The 27348-nt window shown below is 48.5% G+C and overlaps 1 protein-coding gene across 2 annotated transcripts; it reads left to right on the top strand.

The window, feature by feature from the left end:
* Positions 1–1068: 1068 nt before the first annotated feature.
* On the top strand, positions 1069–27065 carry myo3a (myosin IIIA). Of its 2 annotated transcripts, XM_086065775.1 has the most exons (37): positions 1070–1225; positions 2201–2384; positions 2449–2583; positions 5890–5994; positions 6772–6871; positions 8997–9073; positions 10122–10267; positions 11650–11715; positions 11792–11947; positions 12174–12215; positions 13103–13193; positions 13777–13893; positions 14073–14177; positions 14270–14353; positions 14495–14697; positions 15086–15184; positions 15438–15552; positions 16082–16208; positions 16481–16691; positions 16758–16905; positions 17660–17813; positions 17885–17973; positions 18092–18221; positions 18745–18827; positions 18934–18975; positions 19445–19522; positions 20049–20254; positions 20335–20446; positions 20915–21077; positions 21159–21242; positions 21335–21458; positions 21698–22607; positions 23086–23209; positions 24553–24644; positions 24788–24828; positions 25812–26039; positions 26686–27065. In XM_086065775.1, coding segments are annotated over exons 1-37 (5100 nt in total). In that variant the 5' UTR covers positions 1070–1223; the 3' UTR covers positions 26813–27065. The 2 variants fall into 2 exon arrangements, with proteins under 2 accessions (XP_085921902.1, XP_085921901.1); XM_086065776.1 differs by lacking the exons at positions 24788–24828; positions 26686–27065 and having other exon boundaries at positions 1069–1225; positions 25812–25962.
* The last annotated feature ends 283 nt before the right edge of the window (positions 27066–27348 follow it).

Below are 27348 nucleotides of genomic sequence, written 5' to 3'. Positions count from 1 at the left end.
GCAACTACTAACCGAAAGTGGCGGCCAGACGAACACGCGCGCGCAAATCCCCCTTGTTAGGCTGGAGGTGTCCGGTGCGAGTCCTCGGGTTTCGCTCTCGTGTGTCGCAGCAGCTGTCACATGCACGGCCCGCCGCGATGCATCATTGACATCGTCCGCAGGTCGCGTCGAGTGAGCCGGCGTGCCGACACTTAAATGTGCTTCACCGACTGCAGGCAAAGACTGTCATGTCGTCATGTCGTGCTTTAGCTCAGCCGAGGCTAGTTTAGTTTTTTCATCACGACAATCCTAATGATGCAAGTCGTCGTTATAGTTGTGATGATCAAGAAGACGTTTTGTCGGGTGTTGCGGAAAAAGAATTACTCGCTTCAATATGCAATGTACAGTTGTTCATGTTCCTGACCCACTCGCCATACGGGGGTGAAAATCTGCAACCTTTTCCACTAGCTAAATGCTAACGTATAATGTGAAACGACATAGACAGGCTAACGGAAATTAGCATCAATGTTATGCTAATTGTACATTTTAAAGGGAGGTCAAGTCCAAAATTGTCTTTACAAAAATATTACCTTTTAAGATGCAAAATCTGTAGGGGGGGGGGGGGGGGTCTGTTATGCCACTTGTCGACTGAGAATGACATCACGGTGCGTAAGTGCTCAAATTTGACCAAAGGCAGAAAAGAGATGAGCGGTGACTTCCTGATGTCATTTTCAGTCAATTCGCAAAATGGCCGCTTTTTGCTGCTTCATTAATTCATATTCCACAGACAAAATATTCATCAGCATGTTCAATAGAATTAAGAAAAAAATGCCTGGCAGTCTTTTACTCTTTGTGACGGATTTTTGGGGGCTGCCGTGAAGTCAAGGTCGCACTAATTGTGCCTGAGCTCAAGAAAGGTTGGAAAACATTGGGCTGAAATACAAAAGCTAAAAAGCTTTTGAAAAATGTTCCGTCGAGTGCCTGACGAGGCCTGGAAATCTGCTGCCGTGAGTCGGCCTAACCAGCTTTCCTTTGGGACTGAATGAGCGTCTATATGAGGAAAGGCTCATGGCGCAACGGTGGCTAATTCCCGCTAATCCCGGCGTGGCTCCCACCAACGGGGCAGAGCTGCTTTCCAATGGTGGCCTCGCCGTCTGTTAGATTAGCTCGCTTACTCGCACCCGCGCCGGGCCGGCGCCAGTCATGGGCTTGCTCTCCGTCCAAATGCTTCTCTTCACACAGCCATGTAAGTTCCTTCTTCGCTTTGCGCTACTTGCGCTCTTGCATCTTTGGTGATGGCGTCGCTTTTCAGCGGCTTTGCATTTCATTTGCTCTCACGGTTGAGATCGAGTCACAAGATTGAGTCAACCAAGGAAACCTCTACGTCCTTTTGTTGAGTTTTTTTTAGATTTAACCAGGACCACATTGCCTTGCAGTCTTGGTGTAGATCAGGGGTCACCAAGGTGGCGCTAGCTAGGCCGGCTAACATGGCAGTAGCCCTGCAGGCATTCTCCAAAAATGGCTCACCAGTGAAAGATTTTTTAAAAAAAATTTTTATCGCACTGCATTTGGAAGTGACAATTTTTTACTTGGCAAAAAGTGTTTTTTGTTGTTGTTGTCTGTGTGTGGGGTCACCAGGTAGCCGGTTCTAAAAATAATTTTCTAGGAATGATGTAGAAGTGATCATTTGAAGACCCCGGCAGAGAGAATTGTTTGAGTTTACTAAACGCTTTTTGAGCAAATGTTTTATTTCAGAAGTGCGTCTGAAAACTGGCAGCCCTTCGCCTCAATCGGTAGCTCGAAGTTTTCAGAATGATCCGCGTTGCAGATGACTCACGTAGTCTTTACCTGTCGTCATTGTCGTGCCGACTGATGGAATAAAAGCGTCACCCCCAACTGTGGAGCTGCCTGAGGATTATCCTCGATTTACAGCGGATGTGCTTGCAGGTTAATTCCCCAAACACAAGTGCATGACTACTTTCCCAGACCGACACTCATTTTCAGCTTTCAGCTCTTCAAAAACACAAATACAGAATGAACACACTCTCAAGGAGCATGGAGCACACACCCGTTGAACTGAGCGCGTGATAAACGGCCAACCTGATGGGGCATAGCCGCTCCTGGCGTCACTCACGAGGCCACGCCCCTTAAAGGCAGCCCTCAGCACAAGATGGGCGCGTTTGATGATTGCTTGAGTTTTCGTTTTCCGTTTGTTCGACAGGAGATCCCTCTCGACGATGTTTCCACAATCTGGGAAATCGATCGTCTTTGACAACTTCCCGGACCCGACTGACACCTGGGAGATCATCGAGACCATCGGGAAGGGAACCTACGGCAAAGTGTACAAGGTGCTCAACAAGGCGGACGGGAGCAAAGCGGCGGTGAAGATTCTGGATCCTATTCACGTGAGTCTTTCTTGCCGCCCGTGTCCATTTTGCGTCTCTCTTTTTGACCCGGGTTGTTTTGCAGGACATCGACGAGGAAATCCAGGCCGAGTACAACATCCTCATGGCGCTTTCCGACCACGCCAATGTTGTCAAGTTCTTCGGGATGTTCTACAAGAAGGACGTGAAATGCGGAGATCAGCTGTGGCTCGTGTTGGAGGTGAGCAACATTCCTTTCGTGGCGAGTTTCGTGCTCAAAGCGTAGATGCAACACGAAGGAATCTATTTTCAGCGCATATCCGGAAGTTTGCAAGTTTAATGGCAGACGTTGACGCTGAAAAGGCGCCTGCTCAGACCTGGTCTAAATGCTGGCGCAGCTTGGGCACAGGCAGACAGATTGTGAGTTCCACAGACTTGGTCGATGTCAAACTTAGAAATAACTGTGAATCGTTATATCATATTTTGGGAAATGAACGTTGCACACAAACGAATATGAACGTTCGGGGATGCGATTCCGCAATGTTGAGACATTGAAAGGGGAATGAAGGAAGTTGCTTTTGAGTGACGTTGGTTGAAGTCGGCTGCCGTCGCAGCGCTCCTACTGTCGGATCGGCCAGTCTGCTGTCAGATCTCAGATCGGATCCAACCCACGTCGTCCATGGCGAGATTTGCCAGATTTACGCCGGTCACAAAAATTCAGCTCGAAAAGTGACAATATTTGTGAGCGTTGCTTCCATACTTTGCGACCCGCCTTAACCTTTGCCGGGCGGCGTGCAGACGAAAGCGTGCCGATTGAAGGTCTGATTGTCGTCGCTGCCGCGTGTGTGCGGCGCCGCCTGCCGATGACGTAACGCTACGCCGGGCGGGAGGTGGCAGAGTTGACCTGCAGGTCACCTGAGGGCTTCGTTTGCAAGCCACTTGGCAAGCTCCGCTTTCTCTACAAACTCCTTTTGGTTTAACGCCATATTGTGTCCAGCCTGCGGTCGGTTTAGCGCATGCATATTTGTAAAAAAAATGCCCCCACAGACTGACCTGCCGTTGAACGGGAGGGATTTTGTGTGTGCGTGTGAGATGTTTGCGCCGTGTTATGCACAGCTAAAAGAGACGTAAGCACATCTTCATCTCTCATATTTCATCCGCCGCCGACGCCGCCGCCGAAATGTCAAACCTGTAATGGGGGTCAAGCTCGGAGCACAAACACGCACACGGAGGGAGATGTTGCTTTTATTTGTCTTTTCTTTTCTTCTTGTTTTGGTGCTGTGATAAATCAAGCGGCAGACGTCTGCTCAAATTGATTGATGAAGCCCGCAAATTAAATATGATCTTCGGTTCACATGCTTGTAATTTGAATGAAAATGTCTTCATCGCGGTTTTGCTTGCACTCAATGCTGACTGCAAGGGTTGTTGTTGTTGTTGTTGTTGTTTTTTATTACGTCTGCCAAGGAAATGTTTGTGTTGTGAAATTACAAATCAAATAGACAATTAATGAGTCACTTCAAAACATTTTAGTTAACGACAGCACATTTAATGACATTATTAGGACTGGGTGACCAATCAATCTGTTGTCCATTTTCACACATTCATTTGCTCTCACGGCGGCGGCTGGTTAGCACGTCCGCCTCCCAAATGCAGAGGTTGCGAGTTTGAATCCAGGCTAGGTGGAGTTCGCGTCTTCTCCTCGTACCTGCGTTTTGGAAAATGGATGGGTGGATGAATTTTCTCTCATATGCATGTTGACGACCTGCATTCTTCACATTATTGACAGAATCTCCCATAAATCATCAAATCATGTTTTCATTTGTATTCATGCCAATTGTTAGAAATCATGCTGACTTGCAGGAAACCTAAAAAGGTTTTAGTTAGCAACTGTGATTTTGCACAGCTTTCCTGCTTCATTTGCATTTTCTCTTCCCAAACTTTCTGTAAATCTTTAATCCTGTGTCTGAATTTCCTGCTTTTGGTTGGGGGGGGGGGGGGTTGCTCGAGTACATGCACATGACGCTTAATGATGAAGAGGATGTGCTGTCCTCTTTTCTGGTGTCCTGAACAGTAATTTCCCCCCCCTTGAGTGGAGTCCAAAGAAGGCTTGCTCATTAGCAACATGCTGCATCCTGCACTTTTCTTTGCCCATTCATGAAGTGGGATGAGAGCAGGACACTTTGATGTGTCCTGTGCACTCTAATTGAGCGAGCGAGCGGGCGGGCGGGCGGGCGGGCAGCTGCAAAGTGCTTCAAAGAAAGCGGTCACGGGGCCCCCACTTTTTATTCCGTAATCACAAATGAAAGAAAAGCTGATGATTTACAAAGCAGGCAAATGTTCCAGCCGGGCTTTGAAAAGATGCGCGGCCTTCTGCCAAATGCAAAAAAAAGCCACACGACATTCAAAGTTGGACTCTGATGCATTCTTAAGAAGCACAACATGGTCCCAATTGAAAGAAGATCATTAATTGTCCTTTTAATGGCAAATGAGGATTGCGCTGGCAAGGCAACAGCTGAAGCAATTAAGTAAAAGGCCAAGAACGTTTCCTGCCGATTGGATGCGACGCTTGCAAATAAACGCGATCATCGGCACGAATCAAAAGTTGGATAAGTCGGCGCTGTGTTTCATCTTGACACGTTGTTTTCATCCGCTTGTGCCACCTTCGAAGGAAGGAAGGAAGATTTCAAAATTGGGCTTTAAAACAAGATTAAGATTTCAAATCTGGGTGTGGCTTTCAAATGAGGTTTTGTGCTTTCAAACGAGGGTTAAGGTTTTCAAAGTAAAGACTACGGTTTTAAACGAGTTGACGGGTTTAAATGATGTTAGGCTTTCAAATGACAAGGTGTCTGTTCAGCGTGTTTGTAGATCTGTGCCTTGGCGGAGGTCTTCTTTCTTCTGACTTGCAGTCTTGCTTTTTTGGCGTGCGCGCTTTTTTATTAGCGCTCCGGGGGAGCCGATTTTCTGCTCAATAGCTTGACTGAGCTCGCGGGAATCCTAATTCTGCTTTTTGTTTGTCAAGAGCGGCAAATGAGCGTAATTGTAAAAGAAGACGTAACGAGCCGGAGACAAGTTTGCCGTTTTTGCATCCGACCGCCGTGCGAGACGTTCCTTGAAATGCGAAAAGCGCTCGCTGCCATGTTGACAAACAAATGATGTTTTTTTTCACGTCTTTTTATGACATTTGTTGCTGTTTCTGCTCCGCGATTTGAAGCGTCTCATTTTCCTTCCACCTTTTGGCATCTTTCACGAAGAAGCTCTAAATGGGGGGGTTATTATCGTGGCAACCCTGCGGGTCATTTTCTGCCATTTTGTGAGAGGGTGGGTGGCTTGTTGTTGCGGCGCAACATCTTTGTGTGTTGCGCAATCGGCGATGTCGGACATTTTAGCCGGCCTCGTCATCACATGACTTTCTTCTCCTCCCACGAAGCGGCTTGCAAAAAGATAACAACGCATCTTGCCATGAAAAGCGCCTGCTCGGGCCCACCTGATCCTAGCGAGAGATGGCCCACTTTTCTTTTCTTTCTTTCTTTTTTTTTTTCTTTTGTAGCTTTGCAATGGCGGCTCAGTGACGGATTTGGCCAAAGGCTTGTTGAAGAGAGGCGAGCGCATGGACGAAGCCATCATTGCCTTTATTCTGCATCAGGCCCTCATGGTGAGCTTCCAACGCCTCATCAATCTCGTATGCACTAGTAGCATCACTAGGAAGACGATTCAGTGTTTCCCACACCATGTTAATACATGGGCGGGCCACCCAAGTAAACTGGCCACCACCCAAGAAGAAAATGTCATAACAATTTTTTTAAAAGCGTGTCGTGACCACCGCATTTAACATTCGTTTGCCGTCACTCGCTTGTGGCTCATGAGCTTAGAGGAGACGCAAGTAGCAGGAATGAGATGCTCCCCCCCCCGAATCCCCCCACCCAAGTAGATTCCAAATCTGTGGGAAACACTGTGTAGTAACATTGGCCCCCTCCTGCCTTCCACTGCTGCGTGACATCACTAGTAGTGCCACTTTTGGCCCACGAGTATGAAACCTTTAAACTACGGCGCTCATAACACTACTAGTAAGGGATGAGCGAGTATCGGTATCGGGACAGTACCAGCCTTCTTTTAAGGTATTGAGTACGCATGGAGGCTGCTGAAACCCAAAGCAAAAAATCAGACATTGGCAAAAAAGTCCTCCCCGGCAGTCGTTGGCACCTGCGGCAGTTTGACACGACGACATGTTACTAGTGAGGCAAATTCTTGCTACTACTCGTACCACTAGCGACATCATGAAATCCTACTAGTTAACGTCTCGTGCTTCACTTGTCGTATTGATAGTGCGCAGATGTCAACGAGTGCAGACTTTGGCCCCACTCGTAACCTGTGCTTGTGCTACTCGTGTGCATCCATCTTGTCATTTTGATGTTCTTTTCTTTTTTTGTAGGGTCTCCAGCACCTGCACGTCAACCACACCATCCACAGGGACGTCAAAGGCAACAACATCCTGCTGACCACGCACGGAGGCGTCAAGCTGGTCGACTTTGGTAGGCCGGGCGCCGCAAAGGCGTTGACGCACACGCACACACGTGGCCCCAACATGTGACCATCATTTGTTTGATGAATTCTTCTGCCAGCCAGTCAAAAGTGTTCCACCTTCCGGAAACATTTGAGCGCACACTCCTAATAAATAGAAAGGAGCTGCCTCTTTGGGTTACAAGTAAAAGCTTTCCATTTGGTGGTTTGCATTTAGCACGCGCGTTAAAAGCAAGTCAAGTGTGTGCGTCCATCGTGCGTGTTGTGTGTGCGCGCGCGCGTGCGTAAGCCGGGCTTAATGGAATCTCTTAATATGTGAAGTTGCTGCAAAAGAGCATTTGCGAGAGTCACTCGTCCTCCTCTCCAAGGCTCGCGGCAAAGTTGACGCCACTCGTGCCGCCAATGTGGAGGGATTTTTCCAATTCGCTCGTCTTCAAGTCCTTCAAGGACGGTCAAGTCGTGCGATATCGCAGTTGATCGTTTGCTTTGTTTTGGACGCCAGGCGGGCTTTTTCCTTCTATATAAATAAAGTTGCGTGGACGGGTTTTGGGGCCGTACAAGCAAGTCCAGATGTCATGTTGGGCCACAAAATGTTGGGCAACATTGAGGTCTGCGGACGGTGATGCTGTGGTACCACCAAGAGCCACAAGCAGAGAAGGTCCCCAATTAAGCTTCACTCGTAGCCGGTGCTCCCACACGGCAAGGGGAATAATAAAAGGTTCATAATTACTGTCAAATGTTTGCACATTTCCACGAGTCTGTGAAAGCGTTAAGCTCGTGGAATTTCATAGAACGACGTGCTTTGGTTCAACATTTTTATGTCTCGTCGCAGCTGTTTGACGTTTTATTATTATTACTATAGCAATGATTTCCAGTAGACCATTCATAGTCTTTCACATTCTTCGTATTTGATGCTACTATGAAGTTAGCAGGCTATCATTATGTCATTATTTTTTTTATTAATATTCTTTTATTTTATTAAATGGTTTTGGTGTTAAAATCGGCAATGTTGTATAATATGGGGCACGAAAGGTTCGAATCGATAATACGAGAATTGTTAGTGAAATGTTTCAGCATGTGTTGTGATGCCTGCAATCCGTGTTAGCTTTAGCTAACTTTAGCTGGCAGGTCCTTGCTGTCTGAAATCCTTGCAATCAAACGGATTTTTGGGACAGGAAAAGGTCGCGCTTCATCAAGGACGCCGGCAGGCAGTGGAGCGGGCCGATAAGGCGGCGCATCCCGGGGCTTTGTCTCGTACCTGCAAATGGAGCATCAGAGAAAAGCTGCCGCTGCCGCTTATCGGCTTCCGGTGGCCTCCGTTTGCAGCCAGTCCGGACTTTCCGAGTCGGCGAAGAGAATTCAAACGTGCGGCCTGAAGGAAAACGTGTTCGGTTGGGCGGGCGGCTGCCGAACTGCGTCACGGAGGGATTAGTCTTCCCGCCCCCGTCCCCCACCAACCCCGGTGGAGGGCTGGTTAAAGCCCCCGTTGTGACTCATCACCACAAAACGCACAAAATAGAAATAGAAATGGAGTGGGTGGAGTGAATGGGAATGAATATTCCAAAGGACAATTTTGCTGCTGTACAGCGATCACACATTTGTTAGCCACACCCACGATTGGGGGGGGGGGGGGGAGATGGGGGGCTGCCATATATGAATTCAGTGCTGCCTTCAGATACACCCGACTCGCTGTACATATTTTATGATTGCCTTACTTTTAACGAGCGGATACTCTCATGGAGGATGCCGATACCAGTCACTGATACTTTGCTAAAGAAAAACTGGTGCTATACTGCAGCAGCTTGACACGTTGGCAAACCATCCTCTGCGTCAGAAAGAAACGTTTTGACATTGCGCTTATCAAAAGTACGAGCGGTATCGGCGCTCTCTATTGGCCACTCGTCCCTATAACGTCAAATAAGCATTTACGAGCAAATATCAACATATTAAGATGATGACGATGATACATTTCACACAGCCTGCATGTTTTCTGTTGTTCTTGAAAGTTTTTAAATCGAGACCTCATTTGCACGTCAAATATGCCGATGTGTTTCCTCACTCTTGGTTGCCATAGTGACCGATTTGCCTTGGCTGTTTTAAGACGTGTGTGCGTGTGTGCGTGTGTGCTGAGCGCAGGTGTTTCCGCCCAGCTGACCAACACTCGCCTGAGGAGGAACACCTCAGTGGGAACGCCCTTTTGGATGGCGCCGGAGGTGCGTTGACGCCACATTAGCCTCCGCCGTTAAGTCGCCATCTCGTGATAACGCGCTCCCATCGCCGCGCCTCACTCGTCTAATCAAGCCTGGCTTTACGACACGCAAGCAGTCGCGCTTTGTTTGATGGCGCTTGAAACGTTTGCTAAATTGTCTTCTTAACCGCGCGTTACATTGGACAGCGGACTCTCGTGTGTCGTGGTGGAAATCCCCACATCGGAAAATGTACCTGATGTTGAGGCAAACCAAGTCTGCGAGCTTAATGCTAACATATAATGGGCAAAGAGCATTAACGGGCTAACGGTAATTAGCATCACTAGTAACTATTTTGCTAATTTAACACTCGCTGAGCGGCAACACAAACAAAAGAGCATCCAGCGATATCCAAATTCGAAGAAGAAAGTTTTCCACAAACTGAATGCTGATCGTTGCCACAAAGAACAAAACATCAACTTGTCGCGCCGTAATATTTCCCCGTGAAATGTTGTGTATGTTGGCTGTGAGGCCATTTTGCATGCTGTGCAAATGTTAGCGTGACGCCGCCGCCGCGTTTGAGCGCGCTTCGAGTCGGGATGCTCCTCGTCCGTCCGCAAAGCCTCCGAGAAAGCGCGGGACGAAGTCCGGCTGCTAACGCGGGATTAATTCCACCTTCTTGAGGAGTACGGCAACATTTATTTGCCTTGCTTCACTTTTAATCTTGCGTTACTGGTAAGTCTTCTGCAAGCACATAATCGGCTTACATTTACAACAATAATAGTTACACAATGCTCGTTATGTTTTGTCAATACTAAAGCGCACTAATTATGATGCAATGCTCACCATTGAATTACGGTACTCGCAAATTTGCCTCGTCGTTACGCTATTCATTTTTTCTATTATTATTTGCTGTATTTGTACTTTCACTCTAAATGGGCACCAACAAATCAGCCAATTGACAAATGTTGATTTTAAGCGGAGGCCTAATGAGCCCAAAAACAAACGTTTTGTCTTCTACATGAATTGATTGTCATTGATATCATTTGATGAGATTTTTTCCGTTTGTTTTTAGGTGATAGCGTGCGAGCAGCAGCTGGACTCCACCTACGACGCCCGCTGCGACGTATGGTCGCTGGGCATCACCGCCATCGAGCTGGGCGACGGAGACCCGCCCCTCTCCGAGCTCCATCCAATGAGAGCGCTCTTTAAAATACCCCGGTGAGCCAACCCTCACCCCACGCCGTATATGTTGCCAATAACAACCTCCATGCGTCATTTCTGATCGTCCTTGAAGCGGCCATGTTGACGGGAAGAAATGGAGTATTGGAAATGGAGTGGTCCGAAAATCCGATACTCGAGCACTGATACCGGAGACATCAACTTGAGTGCAGTAGCAAAGTCTTTGTACTTGGTTGTCTGTCAGCGCTGGTGATTTGTGGGCTGTTTTGTCGCATGCGAAACCCCCCGCAAGCACTTTACTGTCACTGTCAGTTTAACGCCGCAGCACGCTGTCACAATCTCACACACGCACACGCACAAAATGTGCTTGCTGTGGGGCTCGCGCCCGTCACGCAGCTTTCGCCGAGTCTGTGACGCCCGCGTTGGACCTTCAGGCTTCAGCTCGTCACCTCCGCTTTCATTTCATCAAGCTTCGAGACATTGCTGTCCCCGTCCTGCTGATTGACGCGCTCGTCTTTTTTTTTTCTCTTCCGAATTCACGTTCTTTGCCATTTTCTGTGTAAGAACCTAAAGACTTACATTGGAAATGTTGCAGCCCTTTGTCATGCTAATGCTTGCGCGTCTTTTAGCAACTGATTGTGCCTGCAAACGAATGCAATGTTGCCTAATGTGCTCCACTGATAAGAGAGGAAGCTCTTAAGAGCGTCTCGATCGGGCGCGTTGGGTGATTAAATAGAAGCCGCGCGTCCGCCATTTAGGCCAATTTACCGCCGTCGCCGTCGAGATGAAAACGGCTCCCGCGTGCATCGCGACGGCCCCTTGTGCCACCGACGGCAATTTGCTGCCCTTTCTCCCCACAGAGGCTTCGGACAGCTCGAGCGAGTCTTCATTTGCACTTGTTGGCCCTCAACGCAACGCAGCCATCGTAATGGAGACGTCGTCCAAAAGAAATTGTTTCAAAATGTCAAAGCGTATGAAAATACACGTTTGATCTAGCTAGAAACACATTTTGACCTGTTAAGTCCCACATCAAACAAAAGCGAAGTAAACATTGTCTATATTTAAAAACCAAAAACCATCATTTCGGCTCATGAAAATCTTGCTAACATAATGAGCTAAAGGAAATTAACATTGGCTGGCAACCAGTTCAGGGTGTACCCCGCCTACTGCCCGAAGCCAGCTGGGATAGGCTCCAGCAACCCCCGCGACCCTTGTGAGGACAAGCGGTACAGAAAATGGATGGATGGATGGATGGAAATTAACATACCAAAAATATCATTATAAGATGGTATGACACGAAAGCGTTCAACCAAACCGTATCATTTTGTTCCACACAAAAGTCTCTTCGCTTCTCCCTTGAGAAGTCACAAACAACAACAACAATGGCTTCCACATGTCATGGCGCCGCCTTGTTTTGCCAGGAACCCGCCGCCCACCCTGCAGCAGCCCGAGTTGTGGTCTGACGACTTCAACGACTTCATCCGCAAGTGAGTGAGCGCTCGCCGCGCCGCCGTCTTTGCCGTAAGCGAGCCGCCGCTCGTACCCGTGCGCTTGATCGCTCAGGTGCGTCATCAAGGACTTTGAGCTGCGGCCCAACGTGGCCGACCTCCTCCGGCACGTCTTCGTCGGGCAGACGCTCGGCAAGGACAAAATGCTGCAGAAACAACTCATCGAACTGATTGATCTCAACCAGCAAATCGGAATCATTGAGAAGACCAGGTACTCGCCGGCGTTGCCCTCCGACGAGCGTCGTGGTGACAATCTGACAATACTCCCAAAATGCCTGCAGGGGGCACCAAAAGCGCTACGTATTAGCAAGTCGATTTGTTTGTTGTGGGGTCTTGTCACGTGTCCCCCTTGTCGCCTAATGGACGCCTCCATCCGCTAGGTGGTCTTCCAATGTTGACCTTTTCTTTCCCCCAATTGTTATTTGTCTCACTTGAAGCCATCACGGAAAAACAGACAGAAGCCGAGACAGTAACGAAAGGTAACAAAAGATATGCGTCGCATCCACCACTTTTATGCCACAATAGTATTTTTAGACCAGAAAAGCAGAGCTCGTTCTCTTGTTTGTTTGTTTGTTGTGACTCGTTGTGACGTCAGGCTTTTTTCTAGTCTTGGATGTTTGCTGTCAACACGTTACAGATGACGTCAATTGGCTATCCAGACAAAATACAAATATGAGAGCATGAGATGGAGACCGCGGCAATGTGAGCGCGAGCGCTAATGCTACAGAAATAGCATGAGCAACCAAATGATTTGCGCTAACATGACAAACGTGTGATCACAAAGTGAGTACTTGGCTGGCATTTTGCTAAATATCTTATGAAATCTTTTCATGGGGATGCACCAAGTCATGCTGTTTAGTTACATTGTTTTTTTTATTTATTTATTTTTTTTATTTTTTATTTATTTATTTATTTATTTTTATTTTATTTATTTTTTTTAGTTACATTGTTAAGTAGTCAGTCTGCACATTTTCGAAGTGGCGCCTTCCCTTATTTTCACATGTGGGTATACTCACTTTTGTTGCCAACGATTCAGACACGAATGGCTGTCGATTTTTATTGTGGAACAGTAAAAGTACATGAGCCCTCAAAAGTGCGGCCATTTTTGTTTAAAACGCTGTTTCATTGTTTCCTGGCACGGCCTTCATGTCTTGTACAAACTTGACATGCTCGCTTGCGCCATTTCTTCGATCTTGTCCTGTGAAAAGATATCGTCACATATTTACAAAAATGTTAGGGGTGCACTCACGTTTGTCCGATGGTGAATACAAAGAAGCTCTAAAAGGAAGCAAACACGATTTAACATAACAACGACAACAATTTCTGGGCGCTTTGATCGATTTTTTTTTTTGCAATCATGTTGCAGGCACGAACGCATCCACACCAAAAAAGGAAGCAACATGAAGACGGAGCGCGACGAGGGCGACGACCTGGCCGCTCTGGAAGTTCTGGACGAGGTGATGAATTTTGAACACAGCGAGCCACGCTGGGCTTCGCTTCCGATTGCGATCATTTTTTCCTGTCATCGTGACGCATGAGATTTCATTGCCGGCGCCGCGTTTGACTTTCAGTGTAAACAATGTCAACATTCCAAGCGTGCTCTTTGACACGCGGACAATTCATCAGCGTGCCGAACGCTGGGGCCCGTCCGTCTTCTTTGGCCGGCGGATATTGCCGCCATCCTTCACTGGGAGAGGACGAGCTGACGGACGCCATCTTGTTGTTGTTGTTGTTAACGACGGCGACTTGAGGAGAACGTATTGAAGAGCCCACACGAGGCTTTTTTTTTACGCTTTTGCATATTTTTATACAGTTTTAACACCTAATTATCTTCATATTTGTTTTTGAACCCATTTTTGTCACCCAGTTTTAGCATAAATATCTGTTAATGATAATAATATCCGTTCACTTGATTATTAGCGAGGGTGTCCAAATGAAATGAACGCCGGCGTTGGCATCTTCCGCCATTTTGCCTCACATTAAGCCCGTTTCCGCTGCGATGTCAACAACGCGTTTGCTTGGTGTGTGTTTTTTGCTCAGGATTCGCTGAGCCAGCAGCTGCAGGTGCGCTACGGCAGGGATCAGATCTACACCTACGTGGGCGACATCCTCGTCGCCGTCAACCCTTTCCACCAAATGAATATTTACGCTCCTCAGGTTGGCGTTCCCGTGCGTGCATAATATACACGAGATCCTTATGAAATCATGAAGATGTTTTCTAATGTATTTGCAATCTTTTTTTTTTTTTTAATGGATGATTCATGCTGAATCGGCGTTTGGCGAGTGAAGGGCAAATGTATTCTTGTGTTTTCCCGCCTGCACTCGTGTCTCGACAGCACAGTAAAATGTACGTGAATGCAAAGCGGACGTCCAACCCGCCGCACATCTTCGCCGTGGCCGACATCGCCTACCAGTCCATGGTGGCGCACGATTCCGATCAGGTGATTTTATTTGTATTTTTTGGGGGTTTTCTGCCTTCCTTATAAGCATTTGTCGTTAGAACTGACGGGACGCTGACTCGCTCGCAATGCAGTGCGTCGTCATCAGTGGCGAGAGCGGAGCCGGCAAAACGGAAAGCGCTCACCTGCTCGTGCAGCAGCTCACCGTCTTGGGCAAGGTGAGGAAGGAGGTGGCGCAAGTTCTCCAGTACAAGTACTGACTCCTGGACTCGGGTCCTTAAGTGCAAAAATCATTTCAACATTTTTACTGTCACCAATTTTGATTTGGGGGGAAAAAAAGCATCTTATTTCTCTTGCAGGCCAACAATCGCTCCCTCCAGGAGAAAATCCTGCTGGTCAACAGCCTGGTGGAGGCCTTCGGAAACGCCTGCACGGCCATCAACGACAACTCCAGCCGCTTTGGCAAGTACCTGGAAATGAAGTTCACGGCTGGAGGAACGGTGGTGGGCGCCAAGATATCCGAGTACCTGCTGGAGAAGTCGCGGGTCATCCGCCAGGCTGTGTAAATATCGCCTTCATTTTCATGCGCTTGCTCATCCCGCACACTTGCAACGTTACTTTATTTGTTGTTTACAGTCGACTCGCGCATCTTCGACACCCACAGCTTCTCATATTTGCACATTTTTTAGTTGAACATTTTGAAAATATGTATTCAGATTCTTGTATAAAAAAAAAAAAAAAATTCTGGTATTTTTTTTGCTCTCAATTTAAGCTTCAGGTTTTCTTCCGTCAATCTGCTCCGTACAGACGATCCTTCTCAGTCCGTGTATCGCTTTGGGAGGCTTCGCGTCATTCTCACGCCGCGCGACCAGTTGGAGCGGCCCTCCTCGCATTTATTTGTAATTGTCCGTATTTGTGCTGATGCTTCCGGTGCTCGTCTGTTCCCACAGAGGGGAGAAGAACTTCCACATCTTCTACTACATCTACGCGGGCCTGGCCGACAGGAAGAAGCTGGCCCACTACAAGCTGTCCGACAGCAAAACACCAAAGTGCACACGAGCCTCTTTTTTTTTTTTTAACACTCATGCTGATCTATTATGTTGTATGAAAAAAAAAAATGTATCGAATCTAGAATGGAAGCCAAATTCATGCGGCTTTCAATTGGCTGAAGTTATTAATGGCAATGAAATGTCCTGCTTTGGGACGCTTGATTGTATTTGCATTCGGACCGGAACACAAAAGTCAACCTGTCATTTGCGTGTGCGTGTGCGCGCCTGACGCCTCCCGTGTGCCGCCGCGCAGGTACCTGTGTAACGAGCACATTAAACTGGGGCCCGACATCGTGAGCAACGCCGCCTACAAGGAGCAGTTTGACGCGGTGGAGCAGTGTTTCAAAGTCATCGGATTCTCCCTGGAGGTAAAAACGCCGGCCGCCGATCCCCTTGGTGATCGTGTGCACATTTTCGACAAGGCGCCTCCGGAAGGCAAAAGCTGCCGTCCGTCCGGTCATCGGCGCTGCCGGCTAATGAAGCGCCGATTGCCTCGGCGAGCTGGCCGTCGGTCGCGCAAGGAGAACAGTTCACAATACATTGGCCTGTTTTTACACAAAGAAAAAGTTGTATTGTTATGCCAAGAAAGATGGATTTTTTTTCCCCCTCACAATTTCAGTCGTCGTGTCTTATTTTACAAAGTATAATCTGAAAAGAATGAAGTGGTATTCTTGCCAGATCAAGTCGTAACACCAGAAAGTCATGTTTGAACAAGGAAAGAATCAAAAAGGGACCTGCCATGAAAAGCAGACATTTGATTGTAATCAACACCCCTTCAAAAGGTTTATAATCAACCACTAGAGGCCGCGAGATTGCGGCAAAGCGCTATTTTTCTCCAAAGGAGTCCGAGAGCCCTCGCTTTGAGAACCATTCTTCGCCAATCGTTTCCGTTTTCAGGAGCTGGGCAGCGTGTACAGCACCCTGGCGGCCATCCTCAACTCGGGCGACATCGACTTCTCCGCCGTGGTCTCGGAGCACCAGACGGACAAGAGCAACATCGCCAACGTGGCCATCCTGGAAAACGGTCAGAGAAGTTCATTTCACATGCGCGCATCAATTCGGAGCCAAGAATGGGCCAAATGAGGGCGGGATCATCCTTAATGTGCAGCAATGTTCATTTTACAGTCCTTGCCGACATATGTTCTTTATCCAGAGCCATGTTTCGCTCGGTATTGCAAAATATTTGTTTCCCTTGCGTTCTCATCGGCGTCCACGTAATTATTGATTCTCTTCCTAAACGATCACAATGCGGCAGGATGAGTGCAAATCGAGTTGAGTTTTTTTTTTGGTCCTCAGTGGCGTCCTTGCTGTGCATCCGCTCCGACGAGCTCCAGGAGGCCTTGACCTCCCACTGCGTGGTGGCCCGGGGCGAGACCATCGTGCGGCCCAACACGGTGGAGAAGGCGGCGGAGGTGCGAGACGCCATGAGCAAGGCTCTGTACGGCCGCCTCTTCAGCTGGATCGTCAACCGCATCAACGCCTTGCTGCGGCCCGACGGTCAACCCGGGTGAGACCTCGCCGCGGCCTCGGCCTCGGCCTCGGCCTCAGACGCTTACTGGGCTCCGTCCTCCAGAGAGGACCACAAGGGCTTGAACATCGGCATCCTGGACATCTTCGGCTTTGAGAACTTCAAGAGGAACTCCTTCGAGCAGCTGTGCATCAACATCGCTAACGAGCAGATCCAGTTTTACTTCAACCAGCACATCTTCGCCTGGGAGCAGGTCACTACACAAACCCGAGTTGCGCAACTTTCACTTTTCGCCGAGGATAAAGAAAATGTGCTTGTGAGTCGGGATGGGCGAGTACGCTTGCCAGGTATTGACATCGGGCCAGTATCGTGTACCCGCGGAGGCTGCCGATTCCAGCCACTGATACTAAAGGCTTTGCTGTGGCAGTTTGTCAGAAAGAAAGAGAGGTTTTGGTTCACAATTGTCCTTGAAATTTGATGTACTGGACAATTGGTTAGCACGTCCCCCTCACAGGTCAAAGGTCACGGGTTCAAATTAGCTATTTCAATTCATAGTCCTTGAACAGATGTTAAAAAGTCCTCTTACAAAAATTCTCCGTCGTCGTCTTCATTCACGACTTTGCTCTCTTTATGCGGCGGTGGAAGGGGGGGGGGGGCGGCGGGGGAGTATTGTGCGCCCCCGGGGGAGGGCAGAGAATGCTTTGTTAATGTGAAATGATTTGCTCTCATGGAGGGCGGCTATAAATCAGCCTAAGCGAGGCCCAATTAGGAGGGGGAGACGTCCAGCATTGCATTTCAAATCCTCTCTTGGGACTTCTCGTTGGCACCAGGCCAACACATACATTTGTCCGCCATCTTATTTCAAACGCATTTTGCACACGAGTTCAAGCTGGGATGAAATATTTTCATTCTTTGCATCATTGAAGCCGATTTGATGTGTGTTTTGGGGGTTATGAAGAACCCCCGTGGATTGACGTTCCCACTCGAGCTCTCCGGCCTGTGCGCAGGACGAGTATCTGAACGAGGACGTGGACGCTCGCATGATCGAGTACGAGGACAACCGTCCGCTGCTGGACCTGTTCCTGCAGAAGCCGATGGGCATGCTGTCCCTTTTGGACGAGGAGAGTCGCTTCCCGCAGGCCAGCGATCAGACGCTCGTCGGTGGGTGGGTCGCTTCCTTCCTCAAAATGGTGGCCGACGTTTCTCTCGTTCTCAAGCTGTGATCGTTGCAGAGAAGTTTCAAGATAACCTGAAGACCAAAAGCTTTTGGAGGCCAAAGAGGATGGACCTGGGATTTGGGATTCATCACTATGCTGGAAAGGTAGCTTGTCTGATTCTCTGAAAAGATTGGAGACATAAAACAGCAGATGCAGTTCATTTGCTTTAGCGGGCAACATAAACCATGCGAGGGTCTTCACACCTGTGTTCAAAACTGTCAGGTGATGTACAACGCTGCAGGCTTTCTGGCCAAGAATCGAGACGCGCTGTCGGCAGACATCGTCCTCCTGCTGAGGTCCTCGGAGAACGAGCTCGTTCGCAAACTTGTCACGCATCCCCTCACCAAAACGGGTCGGTGCCGACACGAGTCACAAAAATGTTTACAATTCAGTTGCAATCTGAAATCCACCCCAAAATGTCATCCCCAGCCACTTCTTTCTTATCAGCCATTTTATTCCGGTGGCGACTTGCTGGCGGGCTAATGGCAATTAGCATAGATGCTACAGGCAGGAATGATAAACCTTCAAGCAACTGCGACTTCAACACAAACGCGGCATCGCCGCATACGGAACGTTGTGTTTGTAAATAGCAAATGTTAAGTTTGCCTAAAGTCTGCTAGCCTAATGCTAACAGTGAATGTGCTAATTCTGCGGCATCTCTCCGCCATGTTGTGGTACAACACCGAAGGCAACGTTACATTCAGACTTGCCGATAAACTGTACAAGCACATCCAAAAATCAAACCCGATTGCTTTGATTTTTGGATATTGCAAGCGGTGCGCACATATGAAGAACCATGACCTAAAGATAAACAATGCGTTTAGTTCCAGCACGGATTTCTGAGACATCCTTTTTCTTTTCTTTTTCCCATCCAGGCAACCTTGCCCACACGAAAGGCAAAGGCATCAACACACTCCTCAGCCCGCGCACCCCCACGCGCACCCTCACCTTCGCCAAGGTACTCGCGTTGGCTCTAAATTTGCAGCAAAGCTGTTTGTGTTTTCCACTTGCTTGATTTTGGTGAAACTTCTTCTTTGTTTCTTCCCCTGTTGCTGCATGCAAAGATGGGCGTGCTCACCTTGTACACTTCCTTCCCTTTCACTGAGGTAACCGTTATATTTCACTGGTCTGTTTCTTGCCACTTGTTTACGAGTTGCTTTGCGCCCGATACGTTGGCTTCCTCTGTTATTAAAGGAGCCGTCGATGTCGTGTTTGGCCTGCTTGGAGTAGACTCGATTTTGCTTTTGGAAAGCCAATCAGCTCTTTTCTTGTGCGCTTTGTGCATTTTCTGCATCTCTTTTGCAGCCTTTGCGGGATTTAGAGCTGACGGCTGACAAAAAAATGCTTGCTTCATGAGCCGCAACAATATCAAATGGTGATTGGCTGTTTTTTGATTAGATTTTTTCTTTTAAGGACGTAACGTGTCCTCGCAATAAACGGGAGGTGGGACTGCATGCTGTGAAAGAAAAAGCTTGCTAATGCTGTAACATGAGCTCGCTGTGCTCATTTCATTGAAAATCCAAATGAACACGATGCGGTTGTCTTTTGACAATTTTGTTGTTGTCTTTTGTCCAGCCGCTTGACGCAGACGCGCCCTATCATCCCCGAGAAACCACCAACATGAGAACACAGACGGTGGCGTCCTACTTCCGAGTAAGAGCGCATCCGCCAACTTCACTCGCTTGACACTCACGAGCCGCAACGTTGGCAGGAAACGCATGAAAACTACATTTCTCAATGATTTGTTTTTGAAAATGTGCTTCATTCTAGACTCGACCCCATTTTTACTTTTCAGAGTTTTCTGTCGGCTTTATTCGTTTTTGGACAAAGGGAGCAATTTGATGTCATGTCGTTCGTTTCTGTAAGAGGCATTTCATGACTTTTGTGAATGACACAATTTAGATTTGAAGTGGGAGGCCCTCTACTTGCTGTAAAAACAATTTACTACTAAGCACTGGAACAAAAAGAAGTGGCACATTTTAAAATTGTTTCTTGAACACATTGCACACACACCAAAAAACATTTGAAAGGTTAAAAGTAAATGTAATGACAATGACTGCATGATGTTAGTTAAAAATGAGGCGCAAAAAAAAAAGCTCCGAATGACCACGTAAAGGTCGTTTTCGGGGTCATCTCATGGATAACCGAGTTGAAAATGGCGCCTTTGTGCTCCTTGTAGTACTCGCTGATGGATCTGCTGTCCAAGATGGTGGCTGGCCAGCCCCACTTTGTGCGTTGCATCAAACCCAACAACGACAGGCAACCCAACAAGTTTGACCGGGAGAAGGTTCTGGTCCAGCTGCGCTACACGGGAATCCTGGAGACGGCCAAGATCCGCCGGCAGGGCTACTCGCACCGCGTGCCCTTTGCCAACTTCCTCAAGAGGTGCTCAATCGTTCCAGCAGCTTTTTTGTGCTGGTTTCGTTTGCGTCCGACTGGCGTTCGCTGACCTGGGTTTGCTCCAGGTACCGCATGGTGGCCTTCCATGCTGACGAGGAAGCCGCCGTCACGTCCCAGACGTGCGCTGCCATCCTGGAACAAGCCAAGCTGGAGAACTGGGCCATGGGCAAGACAAAGGTGCCAACGTAGATCCATCACAATCTGATTTTTTCACGATAGCGGCGCCTTGACTTGAGAGCGGCTCAAGCTTTCACCTGCTCACTTTTGGGGGTTTGCGAGCCGGAATTTGCCGGCGAGCTTCACATAAGCTGCTTCTTGTGCTCCAGTGAAGTGAAATACAAAATGAAAACATCACAAGGAGAAAGCGAAGCCTGAAGGAACTGAACGTCGCTCACTTCCACTTTCATCCTAATTCTAATATTTAAAACCGCATTCCTTTCAATTTCTTTTGTTTTTATTCCCATTTATAACTATAGTGTTCATGTGGCAAACATGGTGCGTCCGCATTCAGCTGTTCCGCTGCGCTCAAATAGAATAAGCTGCCAACGGACGTCAAGTCAGCCCCGAGTGGAAATGCTTTTCAGTCCCGGTTCTTTATTTTGGTCTTTCCCTGGCAATGAAGCCGGCTTGCTTGTGTTTGCTTAGGTTTTCCTGAAGTATTACCACGTGGAGCATCTGAACCTGATGGTGCGGCAGGCCACGCGGCGCATCGTGCTGCTCCAGGCTTGCGTCCGAGGTTGGCTGGGCTGCAGGCGCTACCGCAAGCTGTTGCAGGAGCGAGAGCGCGGCGCTCTGGTGCTGCAATCCGGTGAGTGGGCGTGTGCCGCGTTGGCGGGCGTTGGCGGGCGCGGCCGCCACTGCCGTGTCATTGTCTTGCTTCCGTCTTCAGCTTGCAGAGGCTACCACGTGAGAAAGAAGATCTCCCGTGACAAGAGCAAGAAGCTCGAAGCATTTGTCGTCCGCTTTCAAGCGGGTAAGACCCACTTGGAACGGACCGCGAGGGGGAACGGGTCAGAAAGTTGCCAACTTATTTTCAATGGCATCTGTTGCGTCACATGTTTTCAGTCTGCAGGGGTTTTCTTGTCAAGAAGAAGTTCAAGGAGTCGGTGGCGGAGAAGCACCGAGCGGCGAGCAAGATTCAGGCGCACTACAGAGGACACAAGGACAGGAAGAGTTTCAAAAGGAAACGGTACGACAAAGGCACCCTCCTTCAGTCACCCTTTTTCTCCAGCTGGCACACAAAACCACAAAGGATCAAACATTGAACACCAAAATGTTCAACCAAATCGTACCACGTCATCCAATGAAGGTTTGTTAGCTTCATGCTAACATATGCTGGGAAATGCCATTAATGGGCTAACATAAAAGTAGCATAGAAGTTAAAAAGTCCTTTTGTCCACAATATTAAGTTGCGCCTTTTGTTTTTAGCGAAGCTTCGGAGAAGGCGAAAGCCGAGGAAGCCCCGATCGGCCATCGCGAGAAGCCGCCCGAGCCAGACCAGAACTTCAGCCAGGACGTTTGTCCAGCCTCAAGCGCCGAGACCCCGACTGAAGAAGAAGAATCCGTGAAGGCGGCCGTGGTCCTGCAGAGCCACTTCCGAGGCTACCGGGAGAGGACGAAGTTTAAGGAGAGGAAGAAGACGGCGCTGCAGCTGCCGTCCGTCTCGCTGTTGGAAAGCGAAGAGGAAGGCGCCAAGAGCCCCGAGGATGAGGACGAAGACACGTACGAGGCAGAGGACAACGAAGACAGCGATCACACGCAAGTGCCAGACGACGAAAAGAACAGCGAAGTCGGAGACGACACGGATTTGGAATCCAGGGAGGAAATCCCGCCTGAAGGCTTGCAGGAGGAAACCCAAGCGGCCGTGGTCCTTCAGAGAAACTTCAGAGGACACCTGGAGCGAAAGAGACTTCAGGAGGAAGCCAAGAGAAACGAGACACTTGAGCAGGACGCTTCCCATGAAGACTGCGCCGACCCGCAGGAGACCCGAGCAGCCGAGGTCCTCCAGAGTAAATTCTGGGGCCTCGAGGAGCGCAAACGACTTGGAGAGGAACGGGGGATCCCACAAGAACTGAAGGAAGAGCCAGAATCCTGTCAGAACCCTGCGGTGCTGGATGAAGACGAGGCACCCGAAGAACCTTTATCTCCAAGCCATGTGGAGCTTCAATGGCCAGAGGAGACTTCTGTGGACGCCGCTGACGTTCTGTCGGAATGCGAAGAGGAGAAGCGAGAGGAAGAAGACGCTGCGCTGAAGATCCAGAGCAGCTTCAGAGGCTACAAGCAGCGGCAGAAGATGAAGCAGCATGAGGCTCAGCAGCTGGAGGCCTTCTCCAAACAGGTCACCTGCAAACACACAAGCGTCACATAGCAAACTGTGATTGAATCTTTTCACGATTGATTAGTCTGCTGATCATCAATCACATTGACGAATCGTCTAGAAATTCACGTTCCCAATAACGTGCTTGTGAGGAGCAACCGGGTCGGATTTTTGGCTACTTGGGTTTGCCACGCTCATGTTCTACTGTCGTATCTGTGACTGCGTGTGTGGCTTTGGGTTGGTGAGTGACTTGGGTGTCAACGAATGAGAGTGTAGATTGGCGCCTTCTGTCTCTATCCTTGACCTCTTGTGGGGGCGGGCATAAAAAATAACTACTGGCTTCATTCAATTGGCGTAAGCATTAAGATGGACACTTGGTGGATCTTTGGCTGCACAATCGAGTTTTTGCGCACGCTAATCTTGCGTCAATCAGGCCCTAAGAACCCATCGGGACCGTTTTTGGCCAGCCTACTCATGCGCTGCCGTACGTCCTTCGCAGATCGCAAAGACTTCTCACAACTTTGTGGACCTGCAGCACAAGTTGACGGAGATCATCCAGGCCCATCAATCGAACCCGCAGAGGAACGGCATCAACGGCTTCGCGACCCGCGCGCACAAATCACGTAAGGCGTCAACTCAATAGACGACTACTTTTTTTAAAACCTATTTTGCACGATTGGTCAACTTTGATGTTCAGACTTTGATTTCAGCAATATTTGTGAAAACGGCACAAGATGCTTTTCCCTTTTCAAGGTCATCAATCATCTTTCAGTGAAATGCGTTTCCGCCGGCAATGTTGGGATTTGATTTACGAACCTTTGACGTAAGGACATTTCAACATGGCGACTTGAAGTCTTTATTTCCGCCTCTTGCGGCGAGGAAGGCGACGTTATCTGCGCGGCGGTCTCGTGAGCTTTGATTAGATCGGGGAGCCGCTGAAAGTCAAGTGGCCGGAAGCGCTTCTCCGTCCCATGTGTCATCAAAATAACTAATTGCTTTTGGGGAAGGTGAGCGGCGACGGGCGGCACGCGCAAAGTTCACCTCCGACGGGACGCTAATGACGTGATTGGCTCGTCTGTCTCTCGCTTTTCAAATTGGAATGGAAAATAATCACGCGGGCTACACGACGGGTGTTGTCATATTTTCATATTCTGGTATTTCTTCTTCTTCTTTTTTTTCCAGTTCCCGCATGCGTCTTGTGCTTGCCCTTTGCCCGAGGTCTCCTGTAAACTTGCGCGGGTTATTTCCTCGGCTTCATATTCATGCCCGTAATAATCGGAATCCATCATCATGGCACAATAAACGCGGCCGTCACAAACGGCCCTCGCGGGGACGCTCGTCAAAACGTAATCGCGTCGTGTGACAATTACAGCGGCATATTAATTGGCGGCGGCGTGGAATTGTTGCCGCCGCACTACAAAATGACCTTTTCAATGATATTGTAAACTTTCCGCTTTTATTCACCTGCTCCTTCTCGCGCAAACGTGATTAATCAAAAGTGGCATGGGAAGGTCAATGTGACGTATTTGCAATTTGCGCGAGAATCGTCAGTCGCCATCAAGTCAAGTGGCAACAAGATGCTGAAAAAAAAAAGACTCCAGATTCAACTTCTCTATTTAGCTCAAACTGAAAAAGTACACACGCTGAAATGTAAAAGTATGAAAGTCCGCGTTTAGCCTATCGAGTGGCGTTTGCTAAATGAGTCACCGACTGGCAGAGCGTCTCTGTTGGAAAATTCAAAGCGTGGGCGAGGCCCGGAGGTTAAAGTGCCGCCCGGATGGAGGTCAGCTCAATGGGACAAAGGTCGCGAGCGGGCCAAGCGAGCGCCGAGCCGCTCGGCCGCAATGATTCGACTTTGACTCCAACTGGATGACGGCCGCCTCGTCTCGCCTTTTTGGAACTGTTTTCTGCTGTCCCGTTTTCAAGCGCGGCGTTTGTGATCGTGGCTTCATGCTTCCATTTTCAGCCGACAGGAGGCTGTCGCGGCCCCCCCGCCGCACGCTGCAGCCCAAGACCCTCAACACTCCCGAGGACTCCACCTACTACACCTTGATCCACGTGAGTGGCACGGAAGAAAATGCTTTTCGGCTCAAAATAGCAGCTCGTCCCTTTTTATTTCCTTCACGTGTCGGGCAAAGAGAAAATAGTTTGACATTGAAGCGATGATGACGGCCGGCTGACGTGTTCTCGCTTGCCCTCAGCGCTCCGTCCAGGATGACAAACGAAAGCCCAGGAAAGACGAGTAAGTGCTTTTCACCACCAACGCACACTCGAGACTCGTCATGGCAGCCAGCGCTGTCAAATTGAAAATCTGCATCTACTTGCATGGCGTCCACACGCCCGACACGTTCACTCGCATTTCATACGTGGAAATATAAATGTCGCGAGGAGGAAGCATGGGAGCACAAGTGAGTGAACACAAAAGGGTTTGGAAGCAGGCAATAGATGGCAACATTTGACATGCGCCATTAGGAAGGAAGGGGGGCCATCGGGGGTCTTTGCCCGAGGGGGGTTTAGAGCAGGCCGTCATGGAGTGTGTCCGTGACCCCCCCCCCCCCCCCCCAAAAAATCTCATCAGAAACCTTGCTGTATCTTTGATCAAAAGGTCAACCGTGGCTATAAGAGGGGACTTCAAACGCAGCCTTGTGGAACACCACAAAACAAATTGGGAACAATGATGGCGCATGTCATTTATTGCCAACACAAAAATCATAACGAGACGTCCTCGCTCTGACAATTTTCCATTCCTATATGACATCAAAGGAGTTTGTCAGTTGGAACGCACCGTCGACCACATTACACTTAAGTTAGTAAGCCTGTTGACTCGTTGAAGTCCGAAAAAGACATCTTCATTATCATCATCATCATCATCATCATCATCATCATCATCGGAGGAGAAGGAGGAGGAGGAGAAAGAGAAAGCTGCAGCCTGATTTCAAAGCCATTGATCACGGCAGCGCTCACGTGGAGGTCCCAATGGACACGTTCCATGTTAAGAGGGCTGGCTTGTCGTCACATGACCCAAGCAAGACTCATGACAGATTTCCGAAATGCTCAATTCAGATTTCAGTCAGTCTGGTCCAAGCAAAAACGTGCCAACATAAATAAAGAACAGACTTTGATGTGATGAGTGTTGTTTCCGAGAAGCGCGTCACAACTCCTGCCAACTGTCATGACCGGCGGCCTCCATTTTGGGCTCTTACGAGTACCCGTCTGTCCTTGTAGTCCAGGTAAGCTTGTGGATGTGGACCAGCATTACTACCAGGCTTTGCCCACCAGCAAGCCCGCACCCGCCATTGCCGACGAGGCGACATTGTCCAAAAGCGACATCCGGCGCAGGTTGTCCGAAGACCGGGAACACTCGGTGGAGAGCGAGACCAAGACGCAACCTGCCCAGACCAGACGGCCAGAAGAATCCGAGCCAGAGTCCAAACCTGCAAGCAAAAAGACAAGGTACACCCCCCCCCCATCCTCCAGAAGGACACTTTTACTTCATTATTTGCAACACATCGTGTATCGTCGTTCATCTGTCTATGCCGGTGATGTTTAAAGCAATTCCGTTATCTACCACTAGATGGCGCAAGGACCTTTGTGCATCCGGTCTACTGTTTTCTGGCATATTGTGCTACGAAATGCGACTCCACCAAAAAGGCACAACTCTAATTTGGATCTTGCCTGTATCACAAAACATTTTTTTAAAACTATTAAAAGAGTGAAGCCTCACTTAACATATTTGAAATAAAGTTCAACAAACAAACATTTCATCGCTCTTAACGTCTGCCTGTAAACATCTTCACTCATCATGAAAAAAAAAAAAAATGTTTATACAAACCAACTTGTGTATTTAAAGTGGAACAACATCCCCCGAGGCCGCCTCCCAAATGAGCGCACAGATGGCGCAAGCGCGTTCCGTGCCGTCGTGCGGCTGCCAGCGTTTTTAGGCGGCGATTTCAAGCCAAGCTAATTACAAGAAAATGGTGGTCGCGACCACGCCCGCAGCTTCGCTCGCGTCCTACAAGCGTTTGCTTCCTTTCAACCGTTCGCCAGCTCAAATCAAAACAACGTTGCAATGTTTGTGTTTTTGTGTCTTTGTCCGCAGTTGCGCCGTTGCCAGAACGCCGTCGGCCGACAGTCGTACCGACGACAACCCGTACGACTTCAGACACCTGCTGAGGAAGACCTCGCAGAGACGAAGGCTCATCAGACAGTACCGAGCGAAAGACTAAACGTTTTGCGTTATTTATTTTTTTTTATCAAATAATGACGACTCATCTCATCACATTTGTGCACGAAATGTGTTGACCAATGAGAGCTTTTTAGACGAGCTGAAAACACCTGTGAATAACAAATAAGCTTTATTTAAAACAAAATTATTATTAAAAAAAAAAAAAGCTGTAAATAAAAGCCTCGCAATTTCAACTTTTTATTTTGGATTTTTCCTTGCTTTAGTTGGTTAAAATGAACAAAAAAGTGCTCCAAGTCCTTCGTTTATTCTTCAGGGTTTCGCTTTCAAACAGGCTTATGTCGAGTTATGTTTGTACACAACATTAAAAAAATAAAAATAATTCACTCAAATCATCCAAAAGAGACATCCATCCATTTTCCAAACCACTTTAATCGATTGCAACAAATGTGCCTTGAAATGTTCAAGTTGGGCCAATATGTAAATGTTAGGCGGAGGGAAACGACTGGGGACCAAGCTGTGCGCCTTGGGGTGCTCCACAAGACAAACATTCACACTTGGCTAACGTGCTTGTTTTTA

Source organism: Leptonotus elevatus, chromosome 21 (assembly GCF_054856555.1).
Source record: "Leptonotus elevatus isolate MCC_2025b chromosome 21, RoL_Lele_1.0, whole genome shotgun sequence".
In the NCBI taxonomy this organism is placed as follows: Eukaryota; Metazoa; Chordata; class Actinopteri; order Syngnathiformes; family Syngnathidae; genus Leptonotus; species Leptonotus elevatus.
This window is presented reverse-complemented; position numbering and strand designations above follow the sequence as displayed.